Source organism: Hyposmocoma kahamanoa, unplaced genomic scaffold, assembly GCF_003589595.1.
Source record: "Hyposmocoma kahamanoa isolate Upper Pololo Valley unplaced genomic scaffold, ASM358959v1 66, whole genome shotgun sequence".
Lineage (NCBI taxonomy): Eukaryota > Metazoa > Arthropoda > Insecta > Lepidoptera > Cosmopterigidae > Hyposmocoma > Hyposmocoma kahamanoa.
This window is the reverse complement of record NW_020653854.1, coordinates 7,527,765-7,540,962: the sequence shown is the minus strand read 5'-3', so window position 1 is coordinate 7,540,962 and position 13,198 is coordinate 7,527,765. Positions and strand designations below refer to the sequence as shown.

Below are 13,198 nucleotides of genomic sequence, written 5' to 3'. Positions count from 1 at the left end.
GTGTGTGTGTGTGTGTGTGTGTGTGTGTGTGTGTGTGTGTGTGTGTGAGTGAGTGAGTGAGTGAGTGAGTGAGTGAGTGAGTGAGTGAGTGAATGAGTGAGTGTGTGTGTGTGTGTGCGCGCGCTGGCGCGGGTGCTTTGCGGGTGCGTGCGTGCGTTCCGTATGGTGCCTATTGGGATATGCAGAGGCGACAATCCCGACCCACATCTTTCGCCTCTTCAACATGCTTCAATGCTTTCATTAATTTTTATGTATTCGTTTTAATTATTTTTTTTAACAATTTCGATAGCCTAACGGTATGAACTGTGGATGCTGGATTAGCTTCGATTCTCGGTAGAACCAATTAGGGAAATGAATTTTCTGAATTGACTATGGTCTGGATGTTGTAAATAGTGCCCTGGAGTTCACTCCAGGGCACTCTGCCCAGCATAAAGCTGAGCTGTATTACTTTAGTTTTTAATCCATTAGTTATCTTCTTTTTGTTATTCTAACAGATCTTGTGTTAGTTATTATTTAATAATATTATTTGTGAATAGTCGAATAAATATTTCTTTCTTTCTAGGGAAACCCTGTATCACGGGTGCCAAGGACTCACACATAGACAACCACAAATTTCATTCAAACTCACGAGAGAAATAAATGTAAGTCATACAAATATTTCTCCCGGCGGGAATCGAACCAGGGATCTCTACGCGGCAGACCAGCATGATAATCGTTCAGCCACGGAGGCATTTCCATAACTTTTTGCAAAACAATAAATTTACCAAAAATAAACTTTTAAGATGTGGTACCTGACACTTTTTAAATCTGTACTTGGTAGTTCAATTTAAATATTTTTGTTTTTGTGCGAAAATAAAATCCGATGAATTATTTTATTTTGAGGTTGTATAGACAAGCGGTTGTTTATACAACCTCAAATGGCTTTGGTAGATTCCGCATAACAGTGAAAGTATTGAATCAATTTGGAAAAAATGTATAGTAAAATTGACGATATATATTGATTAGCATAGGTGCGGTGTGAAAACACGATTCCTAAAAAGTTTCACGGCAGAAAAAACAACATAAACTTACCTCGAAATTTTACAAGAAAACCGCTGTATTTAATAGGTACGAATGATTTTTTTTATATTAACTGAACTAAATAAATAGAGCACGTGTGCTATACGACATACATTTTTCAAATGGCTTTAATTTCGTTTGTAAAAAAAATAAATGACTCAAGTAAAATGAACTGTAAGTCATAAAAGAATAGTTGTTGTTTACGATAATTTATAATATTAGTAATATAGTTCTGTGAAATTGTTAGTATTTTACAAATAATCCTGTAAAAAGATTATATATAAAACAAGTGAACGATGAATTCACTAAGCCATTCAAGTCATGTTGTCCCACGCTGTCCAGGTCGCATTTCCGCCCCTGCTCTGTATATCAACATAACACCGTCTTAACAACCTTCGGGCAATATTTCCGGGCTGTTTGTCCACATCCGGTATTTAAATGCATTAGAGTAAATGTTAAGCCATGGCTTTAAAAAAATGTGATAATTGTGAGTGCCTACTACAGAGATTGCATATCACTTTTCATAACTTGTAACGTTTTTTTTAGCTGGCCGTAATTGTAAGTTTGTTCCATATTCAAATTACGTTTGTCTTACCGACGTTTTTATACAATTTTACGCAATCTTTGACTATGCGTGATATCAATAAAATGTCTTTTTTTAACCACCTCAAAAAAGAAGGAGGTTTTCAATTCTACTGTAGTTTTTTGTGTGTTACGCTATTACTCGGACACTTCACATTCGTGAACCGATTTCGATTATTCTTTTTTTGTTGGAAAGAGGGTATACCACAGTTAGTGGTTCCATTGAAATAAATATTCAATCTCTAAGGGCTGCTAATTAGGAGATGAATCCAATTATCAGTCCCCATTTCAATAAAATTTGGCAAATAAATGTAATTTCACAAACTATTGAATTCGGTTCTATTTTCAAAACGAGTTGTAATTATTAATATAATGTTAAACGCCATCATGAAGTCACCTTATGCACCAGGTCACCTGCGGCACTTTTAACGGCACGGATAATTTATAACGCCGTTTTCAGTTGTGTTGGGATTTACTAAGGTGCATAATTTAAGAATATAAAAATTTTTGCTTTAGTAATGTGAAATAACTTTTGTAATCTTTCGAAATAAACAGTTTAAAATTTAAAATTTAATTTTTGCTCATACCGGACAAATTCCAAATATAAGTACCTGCAAAACTTGCAGATTGGAAGAAGTTGTACAGTCTGATATTCGATTTAGGCATATAGTATTCATACTCTAGAGCTGAGAAGTGTAGGTAACCAGTTCCATTGGATTATCTTGCGCCGCTTTGTCGCTTCATGAAACGGCATTTCTAGGATCTTGGGAATGTGGTCCGGCCGTTGTGGTGATCTACGACCTAGGTTTCTTTCATTTGTATAACGCACCGAGAAACATAAAATACACGAAGACCGACTGAACTATTTTTAACCGCTGTAGGCGTATGTCAATTTTATTTTTTAAACAAAGTTATTTATATTGTACTTATTTTAATTCGCGTCTACATTTTTTGTTTTCTTTTTAATTTTAATTTTATTTTTAAATCGGCCACTTCGAAAAGGGTCCACTGAAAACCAACGCTGTGGCTCCGCCACAGTATTTGCTGAGTTGGGCCCTTTTCAGTGCAATACACTTTAAGCATAAAATCATAATATTGCACTTGTAACACGTGTTTGTGATCAAAATAGTAGTTTATGTTTACGTGTGTGGGTTTATGAAACGAGCCGACAGGCGAGTTATTATGTACATACATTACTTTGTCTATATACATATTATAAGCTCTCTATGATGTGTTCAGGAACCGCATGTTACGACTGGCGAAATGGCGACAATTAAAAACTTTTCTCACGCTTATCTCACACAACCGTAGTTTTTATATAATTCATAGACAATCTAGAGTCGGCCTCAACTATTATATCGTTCGATATCATGTAACGTGTGAAATTTGTCAAAATTGTTTGCTACTGACATTTCATTTCGAATAAAACTTCATCTCGACTGATATTAGAATTGAGATCGAATCAAATTGTTTTGTTTTTCAGAGATGTTCGAAATTTGAATGTAATAATAAAATCGAATTTGATGTTATTATTAAGCGATAATAACGTTTTCACAGATAAGAAATTTGTTCTAACAAAACTATAGGCTGGTCGTAATTTGCGGTTTTTGAACACATCATAGAGGTTTATGATATGTTACATACATAAATTTATAATATTATAATAGATAAAATTTATTTTCTTTCTTTCTTTCATCTTTCATTCTTCCCTCGAATTTCCCGAAAATACTCACAATGGTCTTCTCGAGATAGAAGAACACTTAATAGAAGGTAGCTTTTTTGGATTCTGAACTTCTCTAGTAGCGGTGGTGATGAGTTGAAAATGAGTGGTCTACGACGATGTAGGTACCTACACATAAAACTATTGTATAAACCATTATTGGGTAACTCAATACTTAGCACCAGATAAGGAGGCCCCAGGGTTTGATTCCAAATAGGGACAATTTGGGAAACGAAACTTTAAACAGTGGTTCTGGTCTGGTAGTATTCTAGGTAATGGCACGTAATGCTGTCGGAGATAATTTTGTTACCTACTCTGATACTTATTGTATTTAATCTTTTTTTCGATCAGGTATTGGTGTAATTGATCGTTTGGCATATTCATTATTTATTACTTCAATATTATAATATGTAAGCCACTGAAAACCTAACCTTGTTAAATTAACTAAATCTATACCAACCTATGTAAATAAAGAGGATACCTGGAGTTTCATACACCTTTCTTGTAAAGTATAGATGTTCAGCAAAAACATTTCCATGCAAAACAAAGGAACAAAATAATTTTGATAATGGTCCCTAATGTTATTCATAATTTTTCAATCGTAAAGTAATTGTGACTTTATAATAAAAAAGCCGACCTCAAAAGTTCGTGGTATTTCATCTATTTGCCAATTTTTATTGGAATCGGTTATCGGAAAGTGCGCGAAACCAGATTCGTCTCTTTCCAACAAAAAAAGTCATCGGTTCACCAATGCTGGATTAATGGCGTAACATACACATACATAAAAAATAAAGTCGAATTGAGAACCTCCTCCTTTTTAAAGTTGGTTAATAATTTCAAATCTTGTTACTACTAAATGATTACCCCTGTGGCGCCATCTAGATTACTCGATTAGAAGTTCGTAGCTAGCCACTTCACTCGGCAAGAATGAACAGCAAAGTATTAATAATATTGTTCGATAGATGGCTCTGCGTTAATAAAAAGTATTAGTAATATTCTTCGGTAGGTGGCTCTGCTTTAATAAACTCTTACTCCTATTTTGATTTCAACAGTCAATATTTGTATTACAATACAGTATTCTGGCGTTTATCATTCTTTTTGAGCTACAGACTCCTATGAAAACAAAGGTAATTGTCGTTGACCCCCATAATAAAAAAAGAATGGTAAGTAGGAAACACTGAGATAGAATTTGTTTATTTTTCTAGCTGAAAGATGAGTCTGTATTCCCATGGAAATTCTCATGGTCCATGAACAAACGAATCGATAAATATTTCTAGTTAACCTGTAAGCTATCTTCAAAAGCATACACTTCAACAATGCTTATATTAAAGTAATGACACAGAGTTCGTTGTATAAACAACTGTATTTACAACTGTAATTATAAGTGTGTTGTAAGTAATAAATACCGAGGCTATACATATACCTACTGGATTAAAACGAACCTACAGCGTAATTAGTAATACAGCAGGTTAGATGTTATTAGCCGTCATTAGGTATCATACTGAGGCTTAAATATGCCTTAAAGCTGTTGATTTCCTGTCTAATAGTGCCAAGGATGATGAAGATGAAGGTATAGGTAGCCGTATTAAGCATTAAAAATATTCGCTGTTCATTGTGGCACATATAGCTGCACCCTAACCTAATTGATTTGCTTAGATTGTTTGTACCTATTTTACTATAAAGGTTTCATCACACTTGTTAAAGGCTAAGCGGTTAAGCTAGTCAGGTAGTTTTCAGAAACTGACGTGTCTGGAGGGACCAGATGATGTCTAGGTCATCCTCTACTAGCTCTCCGGGCTAGTGCCGGACTTGCCGATCGCAGTGTCCTGCGACAATGTCTGGACATAGCTTCCGATTCTATTCCATTCTATTTTACCTCGCCTTAGGCCCTCGTCTAAGTAAAACCATTTCCAGAAATCCCGAATTTGAAAAAGTAATTAATTAATATTTGGTGGGTTTTAACAACTCTATGTCGCTCCTTGTAGTTATATCTATACATGTATCTATATATCGTCTGCTTAAAGGTAAAGCCACATAAGCGACATTTTCCACAAAAAAATCTCCAAATTATACACCAGTTGTAAGAAATTCACCATCTTTCTTAGCTTTTTTGTTATTGAGCTTCACGTGCAGAAAAATAGTGATTTTCTTACAATAGCTATATAAATTAAAGACTTTTCGTGGAAAATGTCACCTATGTGGTTTTACCTCTAAACATACAATATTTATGTGGAACACTTTGAAAAGGGTTGTAACCCTAAGTAGCCGTGAACAGGTTCACGGCAATGAAACGGGAAACTTCCGGTCTACAAAATTTATTAAAGAAGTAAAGTTTAAAGAAAAGGCCCTAAATGGGCCGAGTAACTGAATTACAGATATAGGTACACGAAGACTGTAGACTGTTATAAATTATTACACATGAGTTAGCTTATTAAATGATTATAAACGTAGTAAAAAACCAGAATTAGCGATTGTTCGCGATGGAATTTGAAACAGCTCCGACTGTTGTAGCTCGTGCTGGGAGTAACCGTGGTACGAAAACAAAATGAGAAAGTGAAGGAAGATGGAACAATTCAAATTTAAAATTTAAATACATGTAAAATAAAAAAAATGATAGGATACAAGCGGAGATAGGCGATACAAAAAGTTGAGATGACGGTGTAAGGAGGTCACACCGTCACAACCTTTTTCCAACCATTGATCATAAATAACGTAATTGACATTTTAGCGAAATTGAGTTATTCATATTATAATATTATTTTGGTCTGCAAGAAAAGCTATTGGGCACCGAATAAGTAGGTACAATAAGCCTTTGGCGATTGTCGTTTTAACAACTCTGTTGCTCCTTGTAGCTATATCTGTACATGTATCTATAAATGTAGAACACCTTTTTCGCACCATTGGTTATGATATATATGGAGAGCAGTACAGTGGTAGGAATAAGTTAGGCTTACCTGGGTGCGTTGACGTCCTGCGTCGTCGCGCCGAGGCTCGCTTCACTACAGTCGACACCAAAGAATCCATTTCACTGCCCGAATCCCATCTTGATCTCTGAACTACAGGTCTGGGCAGCATCCTTCCATCATCCTCAGTGTCTCTATCGCTACTGGTCGGTGGCAGATTTGACTCATCACTTTCAGGAGGCGCCTCAACTTTAACGTGCCTATTGAACACGCCAATCATAGTAACATCGTGTATTTCATCGGTACACGTGATAGGATGGGTTAAAGTCCGTCTGATATTACTCTTTCTATGCTTCACTTTCATAGACCCTTCGGAAAGAGATCTTTTGCCGTTAAATTTAAAATCTATTTTGCTATCGCCTCTTGTGCTTTTTAGGTCGGACGGGGAGAGCGATTTTTTTCTCGAATGCCGACGTTTGTTGGTGCGTTTTTGTCTACTGGATTCTCGTGCTGTTTGCATCGTGGGTGCATTGGGAAGATCTGCAAGAGGAGAAATGCAAGTTATAAAATATAAAGGAAAGCTATAATAGTAAATTATGGTACAGTGGATTTTATAGTCATTATTATTATAACGTCGCGTCGCCGTGTCGTCGTAACTAAAAGACGAAGCCGAAATGTAAATTACATGGATTAAGGACGTCTATTTCAATACTGAAATACCTTCGTAATTATGTCAATTGTGCATAAATATTTTAAAACAACTTATCTTTACTAAAGCTTTAAACAACTAGTAGATACTTAAATCAAAAAGAGACATAAATCCGCAATTTTTCGAATCTAAATCGTGTATAATTGTTTTTTCGAACAAAACAACGTCACAGCTCTCTGGGACTGACCATGGAAACTGCAAAGATCCAGAAATGTTTTTTTTTGTTTGAAAAACAAATATACGCGGTTTAGATCCGATAAATATAGTTTAATTTCCTATGTGTAACAATCATGAAAACCTTAGAACTCTATATTAAACAATCTAAATCCAAATTATTTTGTTTCATTTTAGTTATACTATTTTGTTTTATTGTTTATACTTACGAGTGATGATCACAATGTCCTTAGAGATTACATTTTGTTGAAATTGTGATAACGATAATATGAAATAAATAACGCACACACACACACTCAACACAGCCCCGTACTGGGGAAACCCTATGTCGCGGGTGCCATGGGCACACATAGACAACCACAAATTACACCCAAACTCACGAGAGAAATAAATGAGGGCCATACAAATATTTCTCCCGGCCCGGGAATCGAACCTGGGACCTCTGCATGGCAATCCGGCATGGTAACCGTTCGACCACAGAGGCAGTTTGGCAAATGAAAAATTTAGTATTCAAAAATTCTATTGAATACACTAAAAGATAGAGAAAATACAAAACAAAAAAAATATCGTTGCCTTTCTTTCTCAAACTCGTGTTATAGAGCACAAAGTTACTGAAATGCAAAAAATGGACTGTGTTTACAGATTTTGCAGATTGATTTCACATCACGTTTCCTTCTTACTTACAAATTAACGCCCTTGATAAGGAATTTAAAATAAATAGAAAGTTTTGTCATCTCCTGAATAACCACTTTTTAACCGACTTCAAAAAAGGAGGAGGTTCTCAATTCGTCTGTATGTTCTTTTTTTTTTTTTTTGTATGTATGTTACGCGATAACTCCGGTATTTGTGAACCGATTTTCATGATTCTTTTTTTGTTGGAAAGGGGGTATTTCCATAGTGGTCCCATTTCATTTTGAAGAAAATCATCCACCTCAAATGGTGGCTGTTCACGCATGAAGATTCATTTTTATAAATAACGCGTAACTTTAATTTAGGAGCAATTACTTTTAGCAATTATTTAGTTGATTTTGCTATTTCTCCAATTCAAAGCGTTTTTCTCTCGATATACTTTAAGTAGTGTCATAGTGAGAACCTATTTTTATTATTCCAGTGTCAAGTCCTGTATAGTGGCGAACTAGGGGATATTTCAATAAAACTTAGCAAATAGACGTAATTCCACGTACTTTTGAGGTCGGTTTTTTTAGTACTCTGTACTGAGATTATTATAAGATACGAGTTTGAGCAAGTAAGGCGATTATGGAATATATTGCCCTTGATTATATTCTACTCTCCAACAAACACAAATGTGCGCCAGGTCGTAGTGTCGCTCAGAGCTTTAAATCTACTAGTACTGCTCCTGCGCCCGTTACCCTGAGACGTAACTTTAAAAGTCATATTTGCCTGTAATTTCCCCAGCATTCTTACCCTTCAAAACCGACCCAGTAATGCTCACATTACTGCTTGGTGGCAGAAATAGGTAAGGTGGCAGTACTTCCCTGGACGAACTCTTTCACAAGGAGCTCTACAGCTACTAGCAAAAATCATTCTTTAAGATCTGCAGTGCCTCAGCTATGTTCACTGTTCTATTATGGCAGTACTAAGTAATAAGTCGCCGTCACTATTGAACAGAATAAGTGCAGAGAGGAATGAGGGCTTAACTAAGCGGCACTTAATAAATATTGCAGTCTTTAGTAGAATATAAGTACCAATATAGTTTTAAGTCTGTATTCCTGTTGTTCGAAAATAAACAATTATTATTATTCAATACAAAACAAAAGCGCTTAACTAAAAGAAACCTGTAAAGAGCTAAAATGGGTTTCACCTTTCCAACTAATGAGCTGTTGTCGCCGTGTAAATTAGAAAATCAAATATTCATGTGTACGTTATGAAATTCAATGTTAAAATTGAATAGCATACAATACTCGATTTCATGTAATGAATGTCACAATATTGCAATTAAATGAAACTGTTTTTCGGATCTAAAATAGCGTATATTTACTTTACAAACCTTTAGTGCCCTTGTACTTACAAAGAGTCCGTAGCGTAAGTTTGTTTGAAAAAAATAAATGTATTTTTCTTTTATAATACCAAGTGACGGGCCGACAAGTCGTGCGCCTGGTGGTACGCGACACGCCTATCTATAACAGTTGTAAAGATCTTACGGGCACTACCACTGCCACCATCACCTTGAGACGTAAGTTGACAAGTCCCATGTGCCTGTAATTTCACCAGCACCCTTACCCTTCTAAACCGGAACGCAGTAATGCTCACATTACTGCTTGGCGACAGAAATAGGTTATACATAAAGAGATCAGTAAAAATAGTTTAAGAACTCGATATTACAGATGGCAGCACATTAAGCTACACATGGACGGATATTGTTGCGTTGCACAAGAGGCGATATTTAATCAAAAGTGGATAGCTTGTTTTTTTAGTAGCAGTAGCTCCTTGTGAAAGAGTTCATCCAGGTTAGTACTGCCACCTTAGCTATTTCTGCCGCCAAGCAGTAATATCAGCATTACTGTGTTCCGGTTTTGAAGGGTAAGAGTGCTGGTGAAATTACAGGCACATGGAACTTGTCAATTTATGTCTCAAGGTGACTGGCGCAGTGGTGGTGCCCCTCAGATCTTTGTAATTTAAAGCTCTGAGTGGCACACTACTTGTTCGTCCCGTCACTTGATGTTTTAAAAAATGTGCTGTTGGCAGTACAAAGTCAAATATAATGTGAAGGAATATTAACGACTCTAATATAAACGACAATACTTAACATAAAACGATATTGTATTACAAAATAACAGTATTCTACGATACTCGATACATAAATAGCACGCTGAGGAGTTTTGATGATCCTGTTGTCAGTGGTACGTAGGTACAGTCGGCAACGTACCAAGCTACACATTGGCGGATCCTATTCCGTTGCTTTGGAGGCGATATTGGAACAAAAGTATATGGCTTGGTGTGCTGTTGACTGTATACGTGTAGATGTATGAGTGACGGAAAATATGTCATTGACCGTACATAATTTGCAATTCTAGAAAATTAAGAATTCCTTTGTGCTTTATATTATAATCTTTGACGACCTCGATGACTCAACGGATTGTAATGAGCGTCGGATGAGGAGGTCACGGGTTCGATTCTCTTTTCTAAATTGGTTCTAGTCGCGTGTTCGTACTCAAAGTGCAGAGAATGCTTTAGTTAGAGACCAGGTGATTGATGTGGCGATCTTGCTGGCACAATAATTATTCTTTGTGTGTTTTCTAAACTCCATGAAAAATTAGTAAGCATAAATTTAGTTTAAGGTACTTCATTATTGAAAAAAACATATTATATAAATAGTAATATCGCTGCAAAAATGATTTTTTTTAAGATTACTTACACATACTTATATAAATGATTTTCTGTAACTTTTTTAAGGTTTTTTTTTCCTATCAGGTCCTTTCATTCTTTAATTTATTTACAGGTATTTGTATTTAGAACATTGGCGGTCTCTATTATGACTTTAAAAAAATATATGCAGCAAAACAAAATTAGAATATATTAAATGTCACGTTGTGGTTTAAAAATAGACACCAACAATACTTATTTCTTTCACATCACTATAAAATCACCTATTTCACATATAAAAGAAATAAAATTAAGATTATAAAGTTATCACTTATCATAATTTTATCGCAAAAGAATTTACTAATAATCTACGTTGCTAATTGTATAAATAATTTGATACGGGCATTGGTATTTGATACAAGACTGTGGGTTCGCAACATAAATACCTTTCAACGGAGACCGCAACCGCAAAGTGTAGAAAGATTTTTATCGGCATCGATAACACTACACAAAACAAACAAACGTCAGTAGATACAATCTTCGTAAATTAAACAATAGCACACTGTGATAATGTTACATTTGTCTTTACCTTTGTAGACGCACTTTGAATATCCACTTTTTAATTGCTTCTTAACAAATAAAAATGTTTTTATTAGTATATAACTGGTTCAAAAACTTTGCGTTCATTTTTTTAAATATTTTTTGTATAATATAGAATGCTAACAACTTTGATCTGTGCGATGCAACGACTATTTTCACATTCAGCCTGCAAATTTAAAAAAATACTTCCTAAAGGTCGCGGTGTCTCACGACTGATTGGAGTGAAACGCGACCGTGCCAAAGCGTTCTGTAAACTAAACTGAGTGTTAACTGTAAACCAGCCTTTCCCAAAGTGGGCGATAACGCGCTCTTGTGGGCGCTACAGGCCTAAAGAGAAAAAAAATGGGGGCGTTGTGTAGAGGCTTAGGGGGAGATTTGTAATTTCATCTAGGAAGACTCTTAGACACCGACTGAGCTCTCGACTACAACTTGTGAACATCAACTAATATTAATTAAGAGATTGCTCAAACTAACTCGGTTCGATATTTCTGTCCGTGTAGTTCATATATATGTGTCCTGTTTTATTAAATAAATAAAATAAAAATCATGTCAATCGGTCGCTCCGTTTCGAAATGAAAGTAGGCACAAACAAACAAATAAAAAGGCAACAGACACAGTTTCGCATTTTAATGGTTATTAGTATTCCTAGATAGGTAATTTTCGTAGATCGCGAGATAAATAACCCGATTTGTGCATTCCTGTATCAATCGGCTGGTTCATAGAATACTTGCTCTTACTTGTTGAGTACGATTGAGCGTCGAATGAGATAAACGAGTTTATGCATGTTTGTCTTATTCCTGTCGGCGCGTGCTGCTTATACAATCCTATGTAAACAACGTAATGTTTATTTTATTTTCATTTGCGGTTTCGCGAGTAATAGATAAGCAGTACTTAAGTTCAACACTTACTTACGTATTTCTCAAAACAAAACAATGTCGGAAGTAAAAAAGAAGAGACGGCGATACTGTGCGGAATATATTAAATTCGGATTCATTGAAAATCCCACAAACTCATCGTCGCCTTTTACGTCTAAAAATATTTTCGAATGAAGCAATGAAGCCTTCAAGACTGCAAGATCATTTGAATAAAATGCATCCAGATAAGAAAGACAAGAATGTAGCATATTTTCAAGACCCAGAGAAGAAGCATAATACTCAGTCAAGTGTAACAAAACTTTTTTCGGCGGCTGCTAAGAAAGATGACGACGGACTTCGAGCTTCGTATAATATCTCTGTGTTAATTGCTCAAAAAGGCAAACCACACAATATCGGAGAAGAGTTAATTTTGCCAGCAATAAAGGAAGTAATAACTACTGTGCTGTACTGTGTGTACACAAAAAGAATATGGGCAGACGTGAGTTTCACAATTTTCCGAATTTATCAGCATCCTGCAGTAACAACGACATGTTTGCCTACTGCCAACATTTGGAAAACCTCCACATTGAGTTCACCGAACGATACCAGGACATTTTGAACTTGAAAATACTAGACGGGGTGTTGGATCTGTTTTCAAATGTCAACACAGTAATATCACCTCAGCTGGAAGAAGAACATATAGAATTGACAACGAACGAGGAAACAAAAATCAAGTTCAAAAATGGCTACCAAGAATTTTGGTTACAAAAACCGATCCCGCAATTGTACCCTGGATTGTGGTCAATCGTTCAACGATTCTTGATAACATTCCCATCGTCACATTTGTGTGAACGTGGTTTTAGTGCTGTGACAACGCTACTTACTAAAAAGAGAAATCGTTTGCATGTTACCGAACGTGGTGACTTGCGGCTGTTCTGATATCAACAAACTTATTAAACAGCATCAGATTCATCCTTCACATTAGTTTTTATATTAGAATCGATTATGTTTGTTATATTTTGAATAAAAGATGTCTGAATACTATAAAGTTGCGTTTCAATAATCATTCTCACTGGCAGGTGTAGCCCGTAAGAGTTAACTTGAGACCTGAGCGCCGTTGTGTACTACCTACTGCGCTCAGGTCTCAAGTTAACTCTTGCGAATTATAGTAAAAGTTTCGTTTAGAATGAATGTTTAATCCGCTAATATAGCTCACAATAATTAATTTAATTTGAAGTTATAGTGGTTTTTAAGTAGGTGAAAAAATGGGGGC

The 13,198-nt window shown here is 35.6% G+C and overlaps 1 protein-coding gene across 1 annotated transcript in view; it reads right to left on the bottom strand.

Annotated features, from left to right (window-relative positions):
• Window positions 1–13,198, bottom strand: part of LOC113232009 (dentin sialophosphoprotein-like) — a 144,031-nt gene that overhangs the window by 74,498 nt on the left and 56,335 nt on the right. The window contains exon 2 of the mRNA XM_026466628.1: window positions 6,316–6,804. Within this exon, the coding sequence (XP_026322413.1) occupies window positions 6,316–6,804 (489 nt within the window). The remainder of the gene's footprint in view (window positions 1–6,315; window positions 6,805–13,198) is intronic.